The sequence below is a fragment of the Sus scrofa genome, chromosome 18, assembly GCF_000003025.6.
Source record: "Sus scrofa isolate TJ Tabasco breed Duroc chromosome 18, Sscrofa11.1, whole genome shotgun sequence".
Lineage (NCBI taxonomy): Eukaryota > Metazoa > Chordata > Mammalia > Artiodactyla > Suidae > Sus > Sus scrofa.
This window is the reverse complement of record NC_010460.4, coordinates 968974-995123: the sequence shown is the minus strand read 5'-3', so window position 1 is coordinate 995123 and position 26150 is coordinate 968974. Positions and strand designations below refer to the sequence as shown.

General features: G+C 58.6%; 1 protein-coding gene across 3 annotated transcripts in view; it reads right to left on the bottom strand.

The window, feature by feature from the left end:
- The window catches only part of PTPRN2 (protein tyrosine phosphatase, receptor type N2), a 668485-nt gene that overhangs the window by 394486 nt on the left and 247849 nt on the right, over window positions 1–26150 (bottom strand). For all 3 annotated transcript variants that reach the window (XM_021079161.1, XM_021079162.1, XM_021079163.1), the window contains 4 exons: window positions 19920–20144; window positions 18652–18692; window positions 17231–17577; window positions 4065–4151 (listed from right to left, as the gene is read on the bottom strand). In XM_021079161.1, coding sequence (XP_020934820.1) covers window positions 4065–4151; window positions 17231–17577; window positions 18652–18692; window positions 19920–20144 — 700 coding nt within the window. The remainder of the gene's footprint in view (window positions 1–4064; window positions 4152–17230; window positions 17578–18651; window positions 18693–19919; window positions 20145–26150) is intronic.

Genomic DNA, 26150 nt, shown 5'->3' with positions numbered 1-26150 from the left:
GAAACACAAGCCCCAGGCTGGGACCTCTGCCTTCTGTTGGCTGCCCGGTCACCACGGATAGTTTTGCCCAAGGGAAATAATGAAAGTTCAATCAGTACCGCCCCTCGTGGGCCTGAGAAGTCCCGGGTCTAAAGCTGCTTCGTGTGATTACTCTCTGACCAGGAGGACCTTCTCCTAAAGCTCTGACCACCCTCTGCCCCTGGAAGCCCCGCCCCCTGCTCCTGGATGCCCCGCCCCCTGCTCCTGGAAGCTCCGCCCTGTGATCAGGAAGCCCCGCCCCTGCTCCAGGAAGCCCCGCCCTCTGCTCCTGGAAGCTCCGCCCTCAGGACCAGCTCCGCCCTTAGATTTCTGCAGGAGGCCTTTCTTTAAAAAAGGAGCCACTCGCTCCTGGCTTCAGCAGCAGTGGCAGGGACCCTGGGCCATGTCGTTCAGTGTCCCTTCTATGGGGGGAGCAGTCTAGAGCGCCAGACCCCTGCTGTGCCGTCCCTTGTGGCTCCTCACGTGTGTATCACCAGCACCTTCACAGTGCGGTCACTGTGCTGGGCATGCCTGACACAAACGTGCAGTTGGACCAGATCCTCAGGACCTTGAGCTTGGGGTGTGGAGGCGAAGCCTGTGGGGGGGAGGCCCACGGGAGCCCAGAACAGGTGCAAACCTCCAAGACCCCTCCTCTTCTTTGAAGGGAACAGTCAGCACCACGGGGTTAGCTGGCAGCCTGTTTAACCCGGAGACCGTGACTGGGGCCAAAGGACCGGTGCACAAGACCACAGCCAGCAGGAGCAGCTCCCCCTCCGTGGGGGTCAGCCAAGCCCTTCTGGGGGTCCTGTCCTGCGCTCCAGGGCAGTGCCGGACGCACAGCCAAGCAAACGCGCTTTGACGAAGGACAATTCTCAAGGACCTTGACTTGCAGGTGGGAACGGAGGTCCCCCACTGGCCTGTGCAGCTGACAGGACACGAGAATGGAGCCTTTGCAGTGCTGACTCACCTCACCCCCTCCCCTCCTGGCCACCCTGCCTGGTCCAGCCACCAGCCCTCGCCCGAGCCTCAGCCCCGCGTCCCTGGGGCCTCTGCTTGTGCTCCCTGCACACGTGCTGGGCAGAGTCTCCCCAAGGACATCCGGCCTCGGGTCCAACCCTGGGAACAGAAGCCTTGCTCCTCTCCGGCCACTGGGCCGGCCACCCAAGTCACGTGGCCACAGGTCCCTCCCATGGGGACGTGCCTCCTGCCCCGGCTCCCCCCTTGATGCCTGTCTCTCTGTTCACAGTGACAGGACAGAAGGCGCCTGGCCTTCTCGGGCTCTGTTACACGTCCGCTCCAGCTCGAAGGCCAGCCCCCAGAGCAGGACCTCCCCCCTGCTCCCTGCTCCGAGCGGGCCCTCAGCACAAGGCACACACGCAGTCAACGTTTGTTCAACGAAGGCTGTGTCTCTGTGCACCCGCACGTTCACGGCAGAGCCGTCGGAAGAGCCTCATTAGCTGAGGTACAATTCAGACCGGACTTGGGCCAGAGGAGCCTGACAGTGAACTGTGAGTTTTTATTAAAACCAGAGCCAGGGGGTTCCCTTTGTGGTGCCGCGAAAGCGAACCCGACTAGGAACCATGAGGTTGTGGGTTCGATCCCCGGCCTTGCTCGGTGGGTTAAGGATCCAGCGTTGCGGTGAGCTGTGGTGTAGGTTGCAGATGCTGCTTGGATGCAGTGCTGCTGTGGCTGTGGCGCAAGTTGGCGGCTCTAGTTCTGATTAGACCCTTAGCCTGGGCACCTCCATATGCTATGGGTGCGGCCCTGGAAAAACAAAAACAAAAACAAAAACAAAAACCAGAGCCAAGCCTCAGCCCCTCCTCCAGCTGCTGGCTCCTTCCTACTCTCATGAAAGATGATAAACCTTAAACAGAATAACAGAAGCGGGAAAAGGAACTTGGGAAGCTCCACAGAGGGTGGGGGGCTCACAGACGGCCAGTCCTGACTTCAGGACTGCTGGCTCCACAGCCGGGCACACAGATGTGGGGTCAGGCCCAGGTCCAGCGCCCTGGATGCCCATGGCCAGTCCCGGCCCCATGATAGCACCTGGACAGGAAGGTGTGACAGGGCTGCCTGGCGGGCCTCCCACACCAAGGACGCCTCCCTCCTGCGCTGTCCTCTGGGCTGTCTTGTGTGCGTCTCCTCGGCCAGGCTGGAAACTGCCCTGGGCGGCCCCCTCTCGCCTGAGTCCCCGCCCCGCACCTGGCTCAGCACTGCCCCCGATCTATGGCCACACAACCAGCGCCAGTGATGCCCACGGAACCACAGCACCTCCCCAGCCACACACAGGCCCCAGGACCAGAGACGCTTCCTCGTGGCTTAACGTTTGGACTCAAGGCTTTGGGGTCTCACCTCTCCATCCATGCGAACCCCGGTCCTCCCACGTCCATTTGGACGGGGCCCGTGAGGACACAGCCAGACCCTCTCCCCTCCCTCAGGCCAGGCTTCCGGAACGCCGGGCCCAGCAGGGGTCCCCTCTCCTGAGGACAGGACGCCACACCCAGTGTCAGAGGACAGGAGCGTCTCCCTGCTGCCTCTTTGTCCTCCAACACCACGGCCCCCTGCCAGCCGCTCCGACCGACCCTCGGGCCAGACGCCCAGGGCCTGTCATGACGGTGCTGATGGATCCTGAGGCTGGTCCCAGCACCTAGGGAGCCACCTGCCCTCGGCACCCACCCTCTTCTGCCTCCCAGGCCGGCGCCTCCCTTCTTTTTTTTTTTTGTCTTTGCCTTTTTCTGGGGCCGCTCCCGTGGCATATGGAGGTTCCCAGGCTAGGGGTCCAATCGGAGCTGTAGCCACCAGCCTACACCACAGCTCACGGCAACGCCGGATCTTTAACCCACTGAGCGAGCCCAGGGATCGAATCCGCAACCTCATGGTTCCCAGTCCGATTTGTCAACCACTGCGCCACGACGGGAACTCCTGGCGCCTCCCTTCTTAACACGGGTTAAGCGGGGACTCAGGGGAGAGGGGGCCGCCCAGGGCAGCTTCCAGTCTGGCTGAGGAGATGCACACAGGACAGCCCGGAGGACAGCGCAGGAGGGCAGAGGACCTGTGCTCCTTCTCAACACAGGTCTGACCGTGACTCTCCACAGAAGCTCCTCCATCCAGGCCCGGAGGCGGCTCCCCTGTGCTCGGGGCTCAGCACTCCTCTCCTGCACAGCCCACAGGTGTGCAAACCTGGGGAGGTGAGAGCTCCCAGTGGCTCCATCAGGCCCACCAGCTCTCTGCTTGTCCACGGGCATCTTCAGTCAGTCAAAAGCTTCGTGTATGTCCTGTACTCCAGGCAGGGCCCTGGGCAGGCACCTTGGGGCCAGCTGCCTGTCCTTCAGCTCTCTTCTAGAAGCTTCTGACCTTGGGTCGGGGGTTCTCTGTGTTGACGGCCTTTCCCGCGAGCAGGTCACAGGCAGAGCTCTGTGACCTCTGCTGCGTGACTGCTGGGATGAGCGCATGTGCAACTAGTGAGTGCCTGCTGTGTGCACGCTCGAGCTGAGTGGCGGGTCCAGGGAGCCGATCTCCCCGTGGGCACCGGCCCCCCACTGCCTAGGCAACCCCCTCACCCACGGCCGGCAGGCTGCCGCCTGCGCTCACGCAGGACCCATTCTCAGGGTGTCCTCAGGCAACAAGGGCCAGGCCCTCCGTCCCCAATGTCACCGTCTCTTCCTAAACCCCAGTGCCCTGAGGACAAGAGGGGGCTGGCGGCACTCGGGGACCCCAGCCTCCCCTCGTGAGTGAGCTTTGGCGGAGCCCACGGCGGGCCTGCAGACTGCACGCACTGGGCACGGCAGGCGCCCTGCAGGAGAGGCCACCCCAGACCGTCTAGGAAGCGCGGGCCTGGCCCTCTGGGAGACATGGTCCTTCTGGCCACACTCGGGTTTCAGCTGCACTGGCAGAACTTACTGAAACCCCTCTAGAAGTTTCTTCCCTCCCCGGTGCCCCGCGGACACAGTCCACCAGAGCCAGAGACACAGGGCTCCTTCTCCCACAAACGGCTTATGAACCAACCCCAAGGGGGCCAGGTGATGCCAGGGGCCGCCCACACTCACTCGATGTCCACGAAGACGCTGGCTGGCACCTCCAGGAGATGCGCCACATCTGCCAGCACCTCCATCCCCTTCTCCAGGCGCAGGGAGCTGCAGGAAGAGCAGAGTGTTACCGAGGGCGCATCACACCCAGCACTACCCCCCACCCCCCCGCGCTCGCAACCGGCCCTGCTGGGAGAGCCGCCCTGGCTGTGTTCCCGTCACAGGGCCAGGCTGGTGGGCACAGGAGCAGGGCTCCCCCAGCTGTGATGGGTCACCCCATTTTCCAGCAAGAAGACCAGCAACACAGCGTGGGTGGGGCTGGTAGGCAGCGTAATGGGCCCACGAGGCAGCATCTGGCTCATCTCGGCCCAGTGAAAACACTGGGGAGGGGCCTGAGGGAGGCGAGAGGGGACAGAGCGACGCAAAGGCTGAGACTCCAGGCTCAGGGGGGCACATGCACAAGGGAAATAAATGCATGTTGTAATGGATTCAGTTCTAACATGAGTTCTGAGCCAGGGAGGATGCTGCAGGGCGCACTTTTGAGGGTGCACAGCGATACAGGAGGGAAGGCCCCAGCAGTGGCTCCCTGAACGTGTCTCCACACTGCGGGACAGCGCCAGCGCCCTGCAGAGAGGAACCGCCAGCAGCCGCCTGGGACTCAGGCTCCGCTGCATCTCTGAACCCAGCCCCAGCCTCGCACTGACATGCTGCCTGTGACACCCTGTCAGAGCCACCAAGGGGCGTCCTCGACTGGGCTGTGACAGGGACACTGCCGACAGCCAAGGCTTTCGTTGCAGCCGTCACTCGTTCCTCCAGTCCTCATTCGCTCAGCAAATGTGCCAGAAAGCCACGGGCTGCCGGGCACTGCCTCAGGACCATCGGCCACAGAGACTGAGCCCTGCTCCTTGGGTTTACGCCCAAGTGGGGACACAGGCAGCAAAGTCACCAACGAGCATTAAGAGACCGTGCTGTTGGGGTCTGGGCTGTGTCACACGTTCACATCCTGAACCCTTAGCCTCAGAAAGTGACCTTCTGTGGAAACAAGGTCTCTGAGGTCATCAGAGTGGGATGACCCTGGTGTCCTCACGGGGAGAGACCAGGACCCAGACACACGCAGAGGGACGACTGGGAGGACACAGGCGCCAAGGCCCCGTCCAGGCAGCGCGGGCTGAGGGGCTCTGGCCGCGCCTTGTGAACGGAGGGCAGTAAATGTGGAGATGAGATCAGGGTGCATCTGGAGCAGCGACATGGGAGACGGCACCCAGGCAGGGTGTCCCAGGACTGCCGTGACCCTAAAAACGGATGGTGGCGCGAGAAGGAAGCTAAGGGGCTCCCGGAGGCCAGGACTGAGCCATGCGCGGGTGCAGGCAGCGTGGGGCTGGCAGTGTGGAGAGGTGATTCAGCTGTGCTGGCGGACGGAGCCAGCAGCGGGGAAGCCACAGGAAGGGCAGAGGTGGGCACCAACTCGGACTGCGAGGCCGGCTTTGGGTGAGCCCACAGTGAAGACGAGCGAGGGAAGGAGACACCTGAGAAGATGCTACAGACTCCCCAGCTGTACACAGGCCCCTGCAGACACAGGAGGGTCCCCAGCTGTGCACACGCCCCTGCAGACACAGGAGGGTCCCCAGCTGCGCACACGCCCCTGCAGTCACAGGAGGGTCCCCAGCTGCACACACGCCCCTGCAGACACAGGAGAGTCCCCAGGTGTGCACACGCCCCCGGAGACACAGGAGAGTTCCAGGTGCACACACACACAGCTTCGAGTACCCCAAGAGTACCCACGAGGGCTTTGCAGGCCCCGCCAGTTCTGACCACCAAGGCCCAGGAGGGCCCTTTCTTTCCCTGAAACTCCCTCTGCACATGGACTGGACCCCACCCAGTGCACCGTGTCCTCTGAAAGGTCTCTAAGCATTTCTCGTGCTCAGGCCTGCCTCCCTCCACGAACTGCACGATCAGCTCGTAACCCTTTTCCTTGTCTGCACAGCCCGGGCCGTGCCCGACACAGCCAACCTCCCAACTGCGCTGCCGCCAGGCTCCACGGACCCCGTTTCCTAGCTTGTTTTAAAGAAAGAGTGGCATCCGGAGGCATCCCTGGTCTCCATGGTGAATCCGGCCTGGTGGCCGCACGACGGTCTCCTGTCCCCTCCTCCCGCCACCCCCGCGACATGGAAAGGGAACCTCCTTCCACAAGAGGATCTAAAACAGCCTTGAAGAAAATGATGGCATTCGAAGCCCAGAATCTTTTGGGGAGACGCCCCGATGACAGGAGCCGCATGACGACCCCGTCGCCAACACTGCCCACCCCGCCCCTGCCACCGTGTCTTGTGGTCACAGCTCAGGGCAGGGAGGGCAAATGGCTTCTGACCACAGTGGTTCCATCCTCCGAGCCGGGCAGGCGCGACCTGCTGATTGCACTCGAAACGAGCAAGCAGTTATTTCTGTTTCATTTTTAAAATACGTGGCCATCAGCTGTCACTTCATGGCCTGGACTCCCTTAGAAGGCAGTGGGAGTTAATCTCAAAAAAAATCAATGGACGGATACGGCACGTGCAATTCCACCTGCCCGTCTGTGACAGCTGTCACCCCGACTACCTGGCCGCCCCGTATTGCCCGGGATGGGAGAGACGGGAGCACTTTTAGCAGCTCAAGGTCAGAGCTGGGGGTGGCTTGGGGGTCCTCGCTGCCGGTCTCACTGTGGGTGGCAGAAAGGACTGTCTGTCAAGAGAAAGGCAGCGCCCCTCGGGGACGCCCCTCCCGACGGGCAGCAAGAGAGGTTGCTGCTGGGGAGCTGCTGTGTGAACGAAACGGGGAAGGTCTAAAGGCACTTGCTAGGAAGCTTGTTTGAGAGGCGGCCGCGGCCCCTCTCCCTGAGCGCCTCACCCCCCCACACGCAGCCCCGGGGAGGGCCTGCTGGCCTCACCCACTGCTGGGAGGAAGGAACGGACAAAAAAGGAGAACAACTGAGTGTGTCGGGTGACGGGGGGCACTGAGGCCCCCCTCAAAAGAGAGACGAGTGAAAATGGCTCAGAGGCCAGCAGTATTACGTCCAGCGGAAACTTCTGGAAGGCTTCCCCCATGGCCTCCACCATGTAGACTTCGTGGAAACGATCTCATTTACTACTCATGACAGGCCTGGGAGGAAGGCAGCACTACTGAACCTCGCTGAAAGAGGTGGGAACAGAGACTGCAGAAATAATTGCTCGGGATCGAGCTGCTAGGAAACCCCCAGAGGAAGACGCAAACCAACGGTGGGAAGGGCGCGCTGCAGAGGGGGCGTCCACACTGCGGGCTGAGCCCACCCGACCGCCGCGGCTCTACCTGGATTGAATCCCGATCAGACTTGAAGAGCATCTGCGCCCGGGATTCCTCCACGTCCTAGTTCCTCCAGGTGCTGCTGTCTCTTCCGTACGAGACAGAGGAGAGCAGGTGAACACAGGACCTGGCCGTGGGGTTCACGCCGAGGACTCCTGGTCCAGGAGCTGACTGTGCCTGCTTCCCCTCCTGGCTGAGGGCATTTTAGGGTGGATTTAAAAATTCACCACAGGCTGGGGACCCAACGATCAATGGATTAACCAATGAAAATGATTCAACCTTGACACGAACTTTGTGATGAGATGATACTTGAAATCAATCAAGAAAATGAGATTTTTTTATGGGAGTCGCCAATTATTCTGGTTCTCTAGAGCCATCGTTATAACAAATAAAGGTGTTTTCTTTTTTTAAATAATCCTCTCAAGTAGGTAAAATCTTTGCGGACCTGCAGGAATTGTCCTGAGCGCAGAGAAGCAACACTTCTGATGAGGACACACGACGGAGGGCAAAGTCGCTACCACGACGCAGAGTCCCGACTTCCCGGCAGAAACCTAATCAAGCCGCTGTTTCCAGCGCTCGGGCGAGGGAGCCTCGATGACCTATGCAGCCAAGCGGAGGTCCTGTGACAGCTCGCCTTCCCCAGCACCCACAGCACATGCCAATTCACCTCCTCAAGACTCTGGCCATGCTGAATTATTCTATTAAAAAACGGTTAACCATCAACACTTCCTAGGAAAAAATGAACAAAGGAAAAACTTGGATGTGAACGAGCTGTTTTTTTTTTTTAAGGTCAAAATACGACTGTGCTTCTCACCACAAATTTATTACAACTTTTAAACAAATATGGTCTCCATACGGTATCTGAATAAATATAATCTCCATAAATATATTTTCCCAAATCACCATATTCTCCAGGGGGGGGAATCTGCCCACAGCTAAGTGCACCAAGTCTCAGAGTTATCTTTATAGAAAGTGTACTGTCATCAAAAACATAAAAGGGGGCGGCGTAAACATGCAAAACTTTTATACACAAAATTAACTCGCCATCCTCTTAAAATAGACGGTTATGAATATGTCTTACGTAAGCCCTGCAGCAAACCACAAAGGAAGGGCTAAAAGCAGACATGGAGATAAATGGAAAGGAATAAACCACCGTGACAGAAAATGGTCAAGTCACAAAATAAGAAAGGTCGCACAAAACAACCAGAAAACAATCCACAAAACGGCAGTGAGACCAGACCGATCCATCGGTACGGGGTGGAAACTAACTAACTCTGCAATCAGAAGACACACAGTGGCCGAATGGATTTAAAAAAACAAAAACAAAAAACAAAACCCACCTGCATGCTGCCTACGAGAGACTGAGATCTATTTGACACACAGAAGAAAGGGAAAGGATGGAAAAAGATATTCCGAGGAAGTGGAAACCGAAAGAAAACAGGGGTGGATAACTTACATCATACAAAACAGACTTCGAACCAAAGACAGTCATAAGAGATAAAGAAGGCCATTATATAAAGATAAGGAGTCAATTAATTAAGAATACACCATTTGTAAACATATTCGCACTCAACATAGGAGAATCTACATGTGCAACAAACCCAAAGGAAGAAGTGGACGGCAGAGCAACAGTACAAAGGGACTTCAGCAGCGGACAGTCATCCAGGCACTCAACAGATTCACATGCTAACCAGGCAGTGGCTCTGGCAGTTCCCGCTGTGGCTCAGGGGTTCACGAATCCGACTAGGAACCATGAGGTGGCGGGTTTGATCCCTGGCCTTGTTCAGTGGGTGAAGGATCCAGTGTTGCCGTGAGCTGTGGTGTAGGTTGCAGACACGGCTCAGATCCCGCGTTGCTGTGGCTCTGGCTTAGGCCGATGGCTACAGCTCCGATTGGACCCCTAGCTTGGGAACTTCCATATGCCACAGGAGCGGCCCAAGAAATGGTAAAAAGACAGAAAAAGAAAGAAAGAAAGAAAGGAAGGAAGGAAGGAAAGAAGGAAGGAAGGAAGGAAGGAAGGAAGAAAGAAAGAAAGAAAGAAAGAAAGAAAGAAAGAAAGAAAGAAAGAAAGAAAGAAAGAAAGAAAGAAAGAAAGAAAGAAAATCGCAGGCCAATATCCCTGATGAACACAGAGGCACAAAGTCCGCAACAAAATATAAACAAATCAAATTCAACAGCACATTAAAAGAATCCACACCATCAAGTGGGACTTATTCCAGGGATGCAAGGATGTCTCAGCCTCCACCAATTAATCAATGTGATACCCTGCGGTAACAAAATGAAGGATAAAAATCATATGATCATCTCCAGAAATACAGAAAAAAGCATTTGACAGAATTCAACTTCCTTTCATGATAAAAACTCTTAACATAGTGGGTATAGAGGGAATATACCTCACAACATAATAAAGGCATATATGACAAAACCACAGGTCATGCCGCACTAAATGCTGAAAACCTGAGAGCTTTTTCTCTAAAATCAGGAACAAGACAAGGATGCCCACTCTTATTCAACATAGTGTAGGAAGTCCTGGCCATAGCAATCAGGCAAGAAAAAGAAAAAAAGACATTCAGATCAGAAAGGAAGAAGTAAAACCGTCTCTGAAAATGACATGATATTTTACAGAGAAAACCCTAAAGATGCCACAAAAAAATTGTTAGAATTAAGAAACGGATTCAGTAAAGTTGCAGTATACATAAGAATCACAGTTGTTTCTATGTACCAACAATAAACTCTCAGAAAGAGAATTTTTAAAAATTCCATTTACAGTCGCAAAATGAATAAAATTCCAAGGAAAAAAATTAACGAAGGAGGTGAAAGATCTGTACACTGAAAATGAGGGGCCCTTTTACGAGCAGCCCTGCATCACCGGACCAGTCTGGACCCCTTTTCTCTCCTGTGGCTGCGGTGGGTCCTGCTCTATGGTGCCAGTGTGTCTTCTGCTCCAGCCAGTCCCCTCTGTGTCCTGCTGCCTGCAGCCCTGGGCAGCCCCTTCACGTCCTCCCGTGCTTGTGCCACACTGGCTGGTGGAAAGCTTGGCACTCCTCATTTCAATGGGCACATCTCAGTGCAAATGCCTTACAGACACCCTCCTCCTACCCCACTTGGGACTGAGGAGAAAGTCACTCAGGGACCCCTAAGCCAGAAGAGGCCTCAGGGTGCCCACAGGCAGAGGGCTTGCTGGGCTCCCACTGCCTCTCCCTTGCTTCCACAAGACTCAACTCAGTCCAGACACACCATGTGTCCCAGGAAGCAAGTCCCCTTCTGCTGGCTGTCCTCCCAGCCCCTCGGGACCTCAGCCTCCACCAGCAGCACCCACACTTCAGGATTTTCCACCAGACTCCCTCCGGACGTGGGGCCTCCATCAGCACAGCCCAGCAGTGGGCAGTGGCGGGTCAGCACGCTGCTGGCTCCCGCTCCCCCACCTCCCGTGGTGCTGGCCCAGGGCCTCGCCAGAGCCTCCAGGAGTCCAGGGGAAACCGCCCAACTCAGATCTAAGTCCAGCCCAGCTCACAGCGTGGATAAGGCCCCCAGGGCAGGGAGGGCAAGGTGGGCCTGGCGCTGATGACCAGTTGCCCTCCAGCCCCTGCGGATCTCCGTTTTCCCTTCTCCACTGGGCAGCACGGGATCCAGGAGAGTAGACCCTGACGTCGCCATCCACCTGCCTGGGGCCTGCAGGGGGCCGGGGGGCGGAGCAGGGGAGGGGGGGTCACATCTCTTGTCCTGCCAGGGGCCTCAGCAGCCTGTCACTCACCACTCTGCCCACCTCAAACGTGCACATTCCATCAGACGTCCACAGACCCCAGGTCTCCATGCCCCCTCAGAGCCCATGCCCCTCAGATGTCCACGCCCCCTCAGAGCCCATGCCCCTCAGATGTCCACGCCCCCTCAGAGTCCACACCCCTCAGAATTCCACACCCCTTCAGATGTCCACAGCCCCGAATCCATACCTCCTCAGAGTCCACACCCCCCGAGACATCTGCCCCTTCCTATGTCCACGGCCCCTCCTATGTCCACGCCCCCGAGACATCTGCCCCTTCCTATGTCCACGCCCCCTCCTATGTCCACGCCCCCTCGGAGTCCACGCCCCTGAGACATCCGCCCCTTCCTATGTCCACGCCCCCTATGTCCACGCCCCCTCGGAGTCCATGCCCCCTGAGACATCCACCCCCTCAGATGTCCACACCCCCTCAGTGTCCACGGTTCTGAGGAGGTATGGATTCAGGGGTGTGGATGTCTGAAGGAGGGTGGAATTCTGAGGGGGCATGGATATCTAGGGGGCATGGATTCTGAGGGGTGTGGATGTCTGGGAGCTATGGGTACAGATGGAGACTCCCTGACCTGGAGGAGTGAGACTTCTCCGGGAGTAACAGGGGCAGATGGACGGAAGGCTGCGGTGAGGGGGGGGGACTGGGGTGTGCCTGGCCTCCAGGCTGCATCAGGGGGGGAGGAACAGGTACAGAGGGAGCAGGCGGGGTTGTCAGGGGTTCGAGAAGAAGGAAAGCACAGCAAACCCTCCAGCGCCTTTGGAGGCACCTCGGGGCAGGGGGACACACTCAATGAACACGAACTCTGCCTGATCAGGAGACAAGCGCAGCATCCCATGCTCAGGAAAGGCACCACCCTGGGGTGGGGGGAACCCTGACTGAGGCAGGGCAATCAGGAGGGCAGCTCGGAGGAGGTGGCGGGAAACGGGAGCAGGTGCAGCTGGAGCCTGCAGAGCCTGTGTCTTCATCTTAGCCATGGGGGGTCATGGCAGGCGGTCGGGGGACAAATGGCACAGTAAGATTGAGGTCATGGGGCCTCTCCTGGGTGAGGAGGACAGAGGGGACGCAGGGAGGGGTCCTGCAGGCGGAAGGCAGCTGTGGCAGCGGCCGCCTGTCCCAGGACGGGAGGCAGAGCGGGCAGCCTGGAGGGGCGGCTCTCTGGCACAGGCACCACGGCCTTCGGGGTTGGCTGGGAGGTGAGGTTCTGAGACTGGGGGGGGGGCGGGGGGTGGTGCTTGGGGACGAGACCGCAGATAGCGCTCCAGTTCCCGGGATGCAGAGTCCCGCAATTCTTTACGTCATGGGTCTGGGGACCCACTCGATTTCTGGAATCTCACAGAAAATCTCACTTTTACACACCCGTCCCAGCCGCGATTCAAAACCACCTGCCCAGTTCAACTGCTAGAAGACTGACTTCCCGGGGGAACAATCGCACTGTTAACCTCTGCGCCCCCCGCGTCTCCCACAGGGGCCTCCACCCCCGGCCCACTTGGCAGGCGGGGCACCAAGTCCAGAAGGGCCGGCAGGAGGCGGGCACGTCGGAAATGGGCCACGATCTGGCCCTGAAGACCACGGCTCACTGGTGTCCCCGGAACTACCAACCAAGCAGCCAAGAATTTGAGACTTGGGAGATTTTTGTTTCTTTGTCTCACCATTCTTTTTAATATCCAAAAAATCATGACCGTTTTTTCTCCCTGGGGCCAAAATCTTCTGAAATGATAAGAATCCGTCAGGCCAAAGACGGTCTTTTCAGACAAACCACCAAAGAGATGGACGGGGGCACCGGAGGGGCGAGCAGAGCCACGGCGGCTGCGCTTTCAGAACAAGCCAGAACACGCCGTCGGAGCCGCGGTCCGAGCATAGACCAGGACGACACGCTCTGCACCCACACCCGACGCACAGAATCACTCCCCACATTCTGGAGAGTTCTTTCCTCCACGGAAGGAAAGGGGTGGAGAGGTGGTGCAGGGTACGGGCCGGCCCCCTGGATGTGAGCGCTGAGGGGCTGCGGGCGGCGGTGGGCAGGCGGCAGGAGACCAGGCCCCTGCGGCTTTGCTGGCACCTCCGGAGCCTGGGGAGCCCCCGCGAACGCGCAGGTTTTACGATTCCGGGAGTGGTGGGGACAGGGTGAGCCAGCTCCTGCCCGGAAGGCACTGAAGCACGGGTTCCAAGAGGAGGCAAAACGGTTACTGGTCCCTGGACGAGCCCAGGCCGGCCTCACGCAGGGGCCTCCGGGGCCCAGCATCCCCTTCCTGCAGCCTGGGTGAATGAGCCCTGATTCTAGACCCTCTCCCAGACTTCTGACTGCCTCGCCCACGCCTGGCCAAAGGCTGCAGTGAGCTCCACACCAGCTCTGGGCAGCTGCTCTAGTCAGACCCCCTGCCCACGCCTGTGCAGCAGGGGCATCAGAGTACAGCCCTCTGCACTGTCCTGTACTGTCCTACACTGTCGTCCCCTCCCAGGGCAGTCCCCAAGCTTGACCCTGCATCCGGGACTGCGGAGGTCAGGAGAGCCCACGCTTCCCCACGGCTGTTCCCATGGCGCCATCACCGCACCCAGAATTGGGGACGTCAGGTGAGACCACACATCCGCATGGCTGTCCCCACGGTGCTGTCACTGCGACCAGGACCGCGGAGGTCAGGTGAGACCACGCTTCCCCACGGCTGTCCCCACGGCATTGTCACCACACCCAGAATTGGGGAGGTCAGGTGAGACCATGCTTCCCGGGGCAGGAGCTCCAGTCCCGAGGGCCGGGGTGGACCTCTGCCTGGGCTCCGGGCCCTGGGCTGCTTCTCCAAACTCAGCCCAGTCGGCTCAGATGCTGCGTGTACAGGTGCACGGCCACGTCCCCGGAGAACACAGCGCATCTCTCCCGCAGGCAGGCGTCCGGCACAGCCTCGAGCCTCTGAGCACCTACTTATCAGACACAAAGGCGGTTTCTTCTCGGCTGACACGTAAGCTCCCCACTAAGCTTCAAACCTGCCTCCATCCTGAGACCTCTTCCTGTCAGCCTAACTTGAGATAACTTCTAAATTGTCCTTGAGAACCAGGGACGGCTGTCCTGCCCTTCACGCATCTTGAATAGTCTGTCCGGTGCGTAAAGACGATGGACATGGAAATGGCTAAGGATTCAGCCACAGTCCATCCATCCGAAAACAGAAGAGCGAGCAGGGCGCGGGCAGAGCTGCGTGAGCTGTGCCACCACCAGCGGCGAGGACAGGGGGCGTGTCGGCAAGGGGACCTCGCTGAGCCACCGGCCACGTCCCTTCCCCGGGTGGACGACCAAACACAGGATCTACAAGAAACGGCATCTGAGGCTCGTAAGCTAGTAGCCAGTCTCTGGAGGCTGAAACTGAGGTCTGGTGAAATCGTGCCCTGGAGAATCCCAGATTCCCAATGAATCTGATAACAGAGGCAGGCAGCTCTGCAGACGGAGATGGGGGCAGGAGGGAGGCAGAAGCTTCTGGGGCCTGAGAGATAAGAGTCATGGACACAAAGCTCTGTTACTCCAACTGAAGCCGCCAAAGAAAAAGAAGGGACATCAGCCAAGATAACACAAGGATTTTTTTCCTTTAAACTGTGCCTGTAGCAGGTAAATATCCAGGCCCCACAGGCAGGGCCAAGGAAAGCTTTATAGGAAATAAAGGGACACAAAAGGAAAAGCCCTCTGATGGTGGCCTCATCTGACGGGACAGCCCGTGGGAGCAGGAGGTGCCCCCTCCGCCCAGGGTGCTGGCTGCTCACACTGGGTGCCATGGCCCCCCTGGATGGCGGGTCTGGGCTGTCCACACGGACGCCAGGCTGCCATTCGGAAGAGTCTTTCATAGGATTGGGAACTTTACTGGGACTTTCAGGGGGGCTGCTCCTCCTCCGTGCAGCTGAGCCCCAGAGCCACTCGGGGAGCAGCCCCGGTGCCCAAGCCATGGCCCAGCCCTCGGGCACCAGGATGTCCTGGCAGGAGGAAAGGTGCTCAGAGCAGCTGTGCAGCGGAGGCCCCATCGGGGCCACCACACACGCACACACACTCACCTATGCACATGCACAGACACATATACATAAAACACACAACAGGTGGACACACACATACTACACAAGCTTACACATATGCACACACGCACACAAACGCACACAATACACAGACACATGCATGCTACAATACATACTACACATGTGCACACAAACTTACATGCTCACAAAACACACACATACACAGAGACACGCTCACTACACACACATACACATATGCACACAGGTCCACACATGCACACACACATTCACACACACAGCACAGAGACATACATACCACACCCGCAACATAGACACACACACACAGTTACACACATATGCCCCTGAATGCAATGTCTGCCAAGAAAGGGGAGCCCCCGGCACAGCTCAGAACAAGCAGCAGCCATTGGAAGGTCCGCCTCCAGCAGCATGGACCCCCGTGTGCTCCGTGTCAGCGACTCTGACACACACCAGACACCAGGCATGGAGCATGCACGGAGCATGGCACAGGGTGATGCAGTCAGGATGGGCAGGCAACGTCTTAACGGAAAGGCCTGGAGAAACCAGCCAACGGTTGGGTGCCAGAGGTGCCAGAGCTGAGAACGCCTACAAACCCGGGCGAGAATACCACCTGTGGTTTCACTTGGCTGCGGTGCAGGGTGGGAGCTCAAAATAAGATGTTTTCTGCCAACCGTGGTCTGGTGGCACCTGCCGCAGGCAGTGCAGTGCCAGCGAACACACCCAGAGGTGTGAGTGGAGGACCTGCGGCAGAATCAGCGAGAGAGAGGCTTCCTGCGCGACGCAGCCTCTGCCCTGAGGAGAGTAGCCGCTGAAGCACGTGCAACACCTGACCAGCACTGGGACTCCTGACCGGGTGCCCGCGATGGCGCCAAAGAAAACGATGGCAGATGAATGTACACACCTGCACATGCACCTGCACACAGGCCTTGTGCATGCCTCTACACACAGCCACACACACACCTGCACATGCACCTGTATGTGCACCTGTACACAGGCCTCACACATGCCTGTACACACAGCTGCACATGCACCTGCACACACCTGCACACAGGCCTTATGCATGCCTATACACACAGCTACACACACACCTGTGCGTGCACCTGCACAGGCACCTGCACACGTTCCTGCCCACACACCTGCACACAGGCCTCACACGTGCCTGTACACACAGCTGCACACGCCTGCACAGGCACCTGCACACATACCTGCACACAGGCCTCATGCATGCCGGTACACACGTCTGCACATGCATCTGTACATGTACCTACACACACACCTACACATGCGCCTATATGCGTGCCTGCACACCCCTGCACATACACCTATGCAGGCACCTGTACCCACACCAGGCACATTTGCACATGCCTGCACATGTATCTGTGCACACACCTGTACACCCCTGCACACATCTCTACATTCACCTGCACACACCTGTACAAGCCTGCCCATACACCTGCAGAGGCCCCTGTCCTGGACACACACACACACATGTGTGTGTGCAGCCAGCCAGACGTTTTCCCTTAGAAAAACACCACACTATTACACAGCGCAGAGTCAAGTGTCAGACTCATTAGGAGACGGCCTGAGGACGGGGTGGCCCCTTGTCGTCTGGGCACTTGATGCCTGAGGTCTGCCCTCGTTACGCTCGCAGCAAAGGGAGACGAGGACCACGTCTGCTCTCTGAAGGTGGCTCAGACCCTGATACTTGGACAACTTAAGCTTTGGGGGTTTTCAGGGGCACGGAGCCCTGCTGCCAGGGGCCCCCCCGATGGCCCAGGCCTCTGCGGCTTCAACAGGCCCCCGAGGTCTGGGCTGCAGGGCCAGCGGGGACGGCCACGGGCAAGAGGCCAGGACCAAAGGGATGGGAGGGCTTGGTCTGGGTCTGTGTCGTGGAGAACGGCCCTCACACTCGGGTCCCAGCTCAGACCTGGGTGCGAAGGACGGGCTGGAGGGGCTGCCCTCCCGCCCCGGTGACACCAGGGACGGTTCCCCCGCGGCCCCAAGTGAACACAGAAAATTGAAAGCATTTCCCTGCCCACAAGGCGCCAGGATCTCACCACCTGGCGAGGAAAGGCCACTCACTCATCTTCCGTCACGATGTAGCCAAACTCCTCCTCCGAAGACTGGACATCCAGCCGCAGGCCTTGCCTGGGAGGCCCCTGCGCCCCGGCCCCGAGGTGCTGGTCCCCCTGCAGGGCCGCCGGCATCCAGGGCTCCAGCGGCGGCCCCCCCAGCAGCTCCCTGGAGTAGGTCTGACTCTTCACGTTCTCCACCCCGGCGTGCTCCTCCTCGGAAGACAGGGGGGTCTCGGGGGCCTCCGACTTCTTGGTCTCCGTTTGGAGGGGCTCCTCCAGCCTGGGGGCTCCGGGCAGGAATGGAGAGCTGGGAACCTGCCTGGGGTCCCCGAGTTCAATGCCCAAACCATTGACCTGGCAGAAAGGAAACCAGCTTGAGAACGCGCCCTGGGCCACGGAGACGCAATCGGAGGACGGGACCTGGGGCCCCAGGGGCCGAGGCTGCGTGCGAGGGGTGGATTCGGGGTCTGGCTTGGACCTGTGTGGCTGGAGCCCCCGCAGCCCTGTTCCCGCCCTCCCTGCCCCCCACGGGAGGAAGGTGCCCCGAGATCCCGCGTCCCCTCCACAGGTCAGGCAGCAGCGCCCCCATTTCTCATTGTCGATGGGCATTTACAGAGGTGGTCGCTGTTTTCTTCCCTGCGGACTGAGCCAGAAACCGCTAAGTCGATCCGACCCCAAGAGAGGTGCCAGCCAGACATCCCTCTCTCCACGCCAAAACGCACAGCTTCAGAGACCCACACGACCGTTCCTGTGTTCCCACGGCCTCTCTCCATCCTTAAGACGTGTGCTAATGAGCCCAAGGCTCTCAACCAGGAAAACATACCTGACCCACGGGGAGAGGCCGTGACCCGTGCCCATTCCAGACCCCTCTCCACCACGGCCCTAGGGGACCTCGCGCAGCAGCCTGGGACAAGTTGCGTCGGCCCCTCCCACCCCAGGGACTGAGGACCACGGGACGTGTGGCCGGCACAGCTGAGGGACTGGGTTTTATTTAGATAATTTTACTGAATTTCAGTTGGGGCAGTCACAGGTGGACAGAGGCAGAGTCTGTGAACGCCCCTAACTGAAGCTCGGAAACCAGCCTTGGTGACACAAAGTGGGCAGGGGGTGTTATCATCAAGTGCTATTCCGTGTCCCTGGGTGGGGAAGTGCTAAGGAACATTAATTCGTTCTTTGAATTAACCGTATTTTTCATATTCCTTTAATGGACAAATATTCGTATATAATCTGAAAACAGAATAGCAGATATCAAAATACACAGAGTTTTATATGTATCTTTACAATTTTTCTAATTTTTGAGAGTATGGGTGATCTTCCATCGTTTTCTGGGAAAACCGTTGTATTTCACACGTCCCCAAACCAGGAACAAGAAGATAAGCAACACAGCTCCGGGTGTCACACGACCCAGGTGGGCGGACGCCCTCTCACCTCTTGGTCGACGCCACCATCGCCGTCTGGTCCCCTGTTATCTGTGAAAGACACGAGCGCATCAGAACCCTCATCGAGAGCGTCACACAAGGGTCACAGCACGTGAAGGGGTGGCCACCGAGGGCCCTTCTTACGGAAGCTCAGGCACAGCGACGCCAGCCTGACCCCCACGGCGACGAGCCCCCTGTGTATGGTGGAGGGATGGCCCTGCCTAAACGCGGGGGAAGAGGCGGGGGACCAGCTACGTCAGACGTGAGGGCAGCCATCAGTCGCGCCACCGGTTCCACGGACCCGAGGGTCGTCCCTCCTGCTAGCTCCTGGCAAGAGAGAGCTGCAGGGCCGGGGGAAGGGAGGTGACGCCGAACCCGAACACTTCGGGCTGGGCTGGGCTGGCTTCCGACTCATCCTTTCCCTGCAGTGGTCACTTCTCTGAAGGCACATGCGGCAGTCGGCGTGTAGCCTCTGTGTGCCCTGCAGACGCCCAGCCCAGGACAGGTGTCCACCTTCTAACCGCTCCTTGCCCACTGGCACGTCTCGTCCCGGGGCACCAGTATCTTTCCACATCAGTCAAGCCGTGCTTCCAGCTTCCAAGCAAGCCTCGTCCCAGCCTTCAGGGGACAGCGACACACACCTACACCTGCATCGTGGCGCATGTTTCTGTGAGACTACTGTGTGCAAGGCACGGAGTCAGGTGATTTCATGAAGCTCCAGTGACTCTGAAAAGCAATCAGGCAGGGGAGAGGGAGCCTGCAGCCTTGTGCGTGTGTGTGTGTGTGTGTGCATGCTGGGGAGTGGGGAGCCTGCATCCATCCGTGTGTGCATGCATGTGTGAGCATACTGGGGAGTGGGGAGCCTGCAGCCGTGTGTGTGTGTGTGTGTGCGCACACGCACACACGTGCTAGGGCTGTGGACTCTGCCCTCTTCCTGGAGCAGCCTCAGAAGCTGGGTGTGAGCCTCAAACGGACATGTGAATGAACCCCTTTCACTTCATTCTTCAAATATTTGACTCAATGGTATTTATTTGCACAATCCAAACAAAAACACTTTCTATCGCTCCATTTTTTTCCAACCCTGAGCCTCCGCGGAGGCATCACACCTCCGCCAGAGAACACTCTGCCTTTCAACATAATTGCTCTGGAAGGCTCAGCCTGTTACGAAAGCGTTCGGAGGCAAAGGTTCAGACAGATGCAGCCATTAACACGAAGCGCATCTCCCCCTGGAAAGAACACATCACAGTCGGAGGGCACGCGACCCCGGCGGGGGCTCACCTCGCACAGCGCCTCTGCCGAGCGCGGCTCCGGCTCCGGCGCGGTCCGCCTGCCCGCTGGCTGCGCCACCGCCTCTCCTGGCACCGCCCTGCTCCCCTTCTGGGTCCCCGCTTGGCATCGCGTCGGCAATGACTCGGGCCATCTCGTCCACGTCCAGGGCCCTCAGAGCCTCCGCGCCGACCTGGTGCCTCCCCAGGTCCTGCAGGAGCGTCTGAACACGGGCTTCTAGAAGGAACACGCAGAACAGACACAAATAAAACCAAGAGAGAAGCGCAGCGTCAGAACGAGGAGGCGGATGGTTAAGGAGCTGCTCCACACACAGAGGCGCCCAGGCGCTGCGAGCGGAGAGCCGGAGGAGGCTCTGTCCGTGAGGTCGGCACCCGAAAGACAAAGCCTCACCCGGTGGCCTGACCGCACGTCGGATGACAGGGAGCAAAGGGCTGGTGCGTTTCAGGACAGACACCAGGAGTGATTGCGGTCTGAACCTCGGAGCGGAAGGCTGCAGCACAGCAGCCCCACAAGTGTAACTGGGTTTGGAAGGAAGGAGGCCAAAGGGTCAGAGCAAAGAAAAACCTCGGAGTTCCCTCCTCAACCCCGACTAGTATCCAGGAGGACACGGGTTCCATCCCCGGCCTCGCTCAGTGGGTTAGGGATCCGGCGTTGCCGTGAGCTGTGGTGTAGGTCGCAGACGCGGCTTGGAGCCTGGTGTGGCTCTGGTGTAGGCTGGAGGCTATAGCTCCGATGAGACCCCTAGCCTGGGAACCTCCATATGCCGCGGGTGCAGCCCTAAAAAGACAAAAGACAAAAAAAGAAAGAAAGAAAGAAAGAAAGAAAGAAAGAAAGAAAGAAAGAAAGAAAGAAAGAAAGAAAGAAAGAAAGAAAGGAAAAAGCCTCCACAAATTCCCACACACCGTGAAAAGCATTAGCTTGGAGACTCGGGGCACTGGGTCTACCCCAAGGATGGAGCAAAGAGAACCAGCCAAGCGCGCACGGCTGCACCGAAAACAGAGGTGAAGTCGTGAGTGAGCAAGTGAGCGCGGCGAGAGGCGGAGCAGTGCGGGGCTGGGACACGGCAAGCGTCCTGCGGGGGTGACATGAGGGACGTGCCTATATACAGTCATGAATATCGCAGAGTCACACACTCGGTCATTTGCTCAGAAGGGACAGCTTTGAACCAATAAAAGACGAGGCGTCTAATTCAGAAGTCTAGCTCGTCCAGGGAAAACATCCTTCACACATGAGAGAGGAAGGAAGACATTTCCACGGTATTTATTTGAAAAAGAATGATGCTGGATGGTCCTTCCCACCCTGCAGGCTGGAGAGCAGTGGGGGTGTCCCTGAAGCCCCCACAGGTTTGCCGCAGGGTGGTGACACTCCCCGGCCTTGGCTCCTCCTGTGTCCGCCACGGGCCTCTGATGCTCTGACCTCTGGGCCTCGCTGACCCAGGAGACGGTGACCTTCCTCGGGCCACCCCCGCCCCCAGGCCACTGGCCCCGCTCTGATCAGCCCGGGCCCAGGTCCCAACACCCAGGGGCAGCCCCACTGGCCCAGGATGGCCGACATTCCCACCAGCCAGTCCTGAGCCTGCCGACCTGCAAACCACTGAAGGCCCCTGGCCGTGCCGTGCCCCCTCCTCCCCACCCCTGGTGCTTCCCTGAGTACCCCTGCCTCTCGGGGAAGGAGCTCTCCAGTGACGACCCTTCTCTGATCTGCGGGTCTCACGCCCCCTCAACAGTAATAAAGCCTCGCCTCGAAAGAGCTTCCCGTGGAAGGAAATGCAGTCGACCTCGTCCCTGTGGTCCCTGCCCCAGACCTGAGCCATGGGGACGGCGCCTCTCACCTGCATCCCCACCTCCCTCCGCGCCCCGTCCCTTGGGGTCCACAGCGACGGCGTCTTCCCGAACTTTCAGGGACCAAACGCTGCCTCAAAAATAACTTCCAGCAGTGAACTTGGAAACACATTTCTCACTTCCTCCCAAACAGAAACATTGAAAGAACAGAGAAGAGCACAGGAGGCTCAAGTGTTGGGACTCGTGCTCCCTCTGGGCTGACAACAGGCACATGCTGTTTTCTAGAAAAGATGAAAGATGTGCTTTGGGGTTCAAGGTGGCACGCATCGCATCCGCTGCTGCTGTTCCGAAAACGCTGCACTCAAGGCCCGGGGGGCGCCCGCACACCCAAAACCGAGTCGGCGGACGGCACACAGGGGCCAGCGTTCGGTCATCTGTGCAACCCGCCACCGTGCACGCAGCTTCCTCCACGTGCCCCTGCTCCAGCCGAGTCTCACCTCCCGTCCACACGCGGGCCCGACGCTGACCACGAAGGAACGCTCATGGCCCAGCAAGTGGAAACAGTGCAGGGGCCACATCAGGAACCTGGGCACCAGGCAGGCTCTGAGGGGCTGCCCGGCAAACACCATGTCCGCCTCCTGCGAGCATCTAAGAGCCGGGACAGCTGAGCACACACCGAGGTCTCGCCAGGAGGGCCAGCAGGGGATGCCTGGGGACGCAAGGCTGCTCATGGGCACCGAGTCCTGGAACCGCCCTGCTCTGGGTTTAGGGGCAAGGGTTGTGTGCTTAATGCCCAGCACAGAAGGCTGAGCTGCAGGGACCCTGCGGTGGGTACCCGCCAGGCCCCTGCGTGTGAAAATGTCTGTGGGAAGGACACAGGCAGGGGCAGGTGAAAACGACCGTTCCTAAGCAGAAACACTTTCCAGAACACAGGCCACCCTGTCAGCAGGGTCAGCGGCTGCAGCATCCTAACGCCACGTGACCTGGGCCAGGGCCCAGGAAGTCGCGGCATGAGCAGGGTCACCTGGGGGGCTGTGTCCTGTGCACCCAGGGGTCACACAGCCATCTGCCCTCGAGGTCAGCACTCCCTCCGCCCTCCCTGAGCCTGGACCACGGCGGGGGGGGGCTCAGCATCCACCCAGCAGCTGCTCGTCTGTCCATCACTGCCCCTGACCACAGGGGCGCCACCTGCCACTGCAGGCAGGGCGGGGGACAGGGGGTCTAGAGAACACCTTTGGAACCAAGGTTCTGTGCACATTCTCCTGCAGCCCTCGTGTCTCCTGGGGGCTGAAAGGTGATGGTGATACGGGCGTGGACTGTGGCCTCTCCACAAAGAAGGGCCGGGCGTTCTGGTCTTCAGGATGTCATGGCCTCAGACTGCCCGACACGCATGTCCAAGACACCAGATTCTTTGAGCGTCTTGGTTTATGGGGAAATGGTGTGAGTGTGGGTGGGTGACTGTGAACGCACGTGCGTGAGCACACGTGTGAGAGTGTGCACAGGTGTGATGCGTGTGTACTGTGTGTGAGTGTATGCATGTATGTGTGAGAGAGTGTCGGTATGTGTGTGAGAGTGCACACATTTGAGAGTGTGTGTGCACTGTGAGAGGAAGCATGGGTGCAGCAGACCTGGGTATGTGCCCATGTATGAGTGTGCGTGCACGTGTGTGAGTATGTGTGGGTGGGAGAGTGTGGATACTGTGGGCTTGTGCGTGTGCACGCGTGTGAGCAAGTGTGAGCACATGTGTTGGGGCCCTGGCTTGGGAGCAGCCAGGGTTTCCAGGAAGTAAGATGAGCAGAAAGGAGACCCTGGACCTGCCCCATGGACAGGTCACCCCTGCCGCCCGAGTCCGGCGCCCGGGCCCCTCCTGAGCATGTGCTCTCAGGAGCTGCTGCGTTTCCTGCGTTGCCCGCAGCGGGTGGTGTCGCCTTGCTGGCAAGCCACGTGCAGCACGGGGCAGGGAGGCAGTGGAGGCCTCTTCACGGCGTGGCTCACGAGCCCTCAGACCGACACAGGTGACATCTCTTCTGAGAGCCAAGCATCCATGAGTGAGTCCCCAACCCGCCTGGGAACCCACCAGCACGGGCAGGCCTTCCCTGCAGCAGCGAGACTGGGAACAGTCCCCAGAGGGGTCGTGTCGCACAGAACAGCCCACCCACCTCATGCAGGGAGGCCGGGGCCTGGGGGGGACCCGGGGGGTCGAAGCTCCCCCTGGACCCCACGGCTGTGGGCAGCACCGCCTTCTCAGGCCGAGGCCTCGGGTTCTGAGCCCCTCCGTGTCCTCACGGTGGCCGGCAGGTCCCCTGAGGAAGGGCTGCCTACCTCCCAGTGGGGTGGATGCTCGGCGGCCTGCGAGGAAGAGCTCAGGCTCCCCGCCGCCCCAGGCCACCTGCACAGACCTGGGCCCAGCACAAGGGACAGACTCCGGGCTCCCTCTGATGCCCAGTGTGTGGTCTCGGGCGAACGCCTTAATTGCACATGCCTCCATGTCCTTATTGTAAAATGGGGACCAGCCAGAGGGTCCCTCGAGAGTCACTAATCCAGCACCAGACCACGGGCCTCATCATCGGGACTGTGGCCAGGACCACGAGGCGACGAGGAGGGGTCCCTTCGGCCCCCACGGCCGTCCCCTCCCAGCCACGGGGAAAGCAGATGCTGGGCGTCTGCCCTGAGTTCTGGCTACAGCTCCCTGGCATCCCCACGCCAGAGCGAGGACCAGCCCCCCGGGATGCTCAGTCGCACCGCCGCCGCCGTGTGCGCTCAAGCCTCACGCCGAGATGATGCAGGACCAGCCAGTTCTCCGCCCGAGCATCGGCCGCAACGAACAGATGCGAAGGCCCGTCATCAACGTCAGCGCCCAGCCTCCATCCGTCACCCTCCCTGCCCTTTACTCAGCCACCGTGGGGCCCCCGGGGTGTCTTCCCGCTGTCGTCCAGGAGATGAAGGGACAGGGGATGACAGGATCCACACATGCACACACAGAGACACACACACACATGCACACACACATGCACACACAGAGACACACACACATGCACACACAGACACACACACACACAGACACACACACACATGCACACACAGACACACACACACATGCACACACAGAGACACACACACATGCACACACAGACACACACACACACAGACACACACACACATGCACACACAGACACACACACACATGCACACACAGAGACACACACACATGCACACACAGACACACACACACACAGACACACACACACATGCACACACAGACACACACACACATGCACACACAGAGACACACACACACACATGCACACACAGAGATACCAGGACCTACACACAGACAGACAGACATAGACACTGACATACACACACACAGACACACAAAGACACACAGACACAGAGACCTAGACAGACACACAGACACAGAGACCTAGACACACACACAGACACAAAGACATACCACATATAGACACACACACAGACACACATTCATAGCACACAGACACCCACAGACACTGACACACACAGACACACACACACAGAGACCTAGACACACACACAGACACAAAGACACACCACATATAGACACACACACAGACACAGAGACCTAGACACACACAGACACAGACACAAAGACACACACAGACACAGAGACCTAGACACACACACAGACACAAAGACACACACACATATAGACACACACACAGACACACATTCATAGCACACAGACACCCACAGATGCATCCACAGCCACACACGCATGAGCAGCAGAATGATTTGGAAGCCAGAGAGTCGCTGACCACCGACTGGCAGGACAAAGCAACATTTTTCCTTAACTGTTGGGACAACCCGACCACCCACACCTGCAAGCGAGAAGGTCACCGGACACACTCTTCCTCCTCAGACAGACGAGGGTGTGGGCTGACACGACCTACACTCACTCGCTCCAGGGTGTACCGACAAACGTCTTCACTGCATTTTGAGCAAACCACCTACCAACTTGTACAACTGGTCTGCCTGTACATTCCTGCCTGTGGAACCCTTGGAAATGAACAATTAAACTAAAACTCAGAGCCGACAAATGTCACTAAAAACTTTTAAAATCTAAAGACAGGGAGTTCCCGTCGTGGCGCAGCAGAACCGCATCCGACTAGGACCCAGGAGGTGGTGGGTTCTATCCCTGGCCTTGCTCCGTGGGTGAAGGATCCGGCGTGGGCATGAGCCGGGGTGTAGGTTGCAGACACGGCTCGGATCCTTCATGGTTGTGGCTGTGGTGTAGGCCGGCAGCTGTAGCTCTGATTCGACCCCTAGCCTGGGAACCTCCACATGCTTCGGGTGTAGCCCTAAAAGGATAAAAGACAAAAAAATAAAATAAAATCTAAAGATATAAAACCTTACTTTTTCTAAAAAGGTAAGAAACTTATTATTTTTAATCACTAGCGAAGAT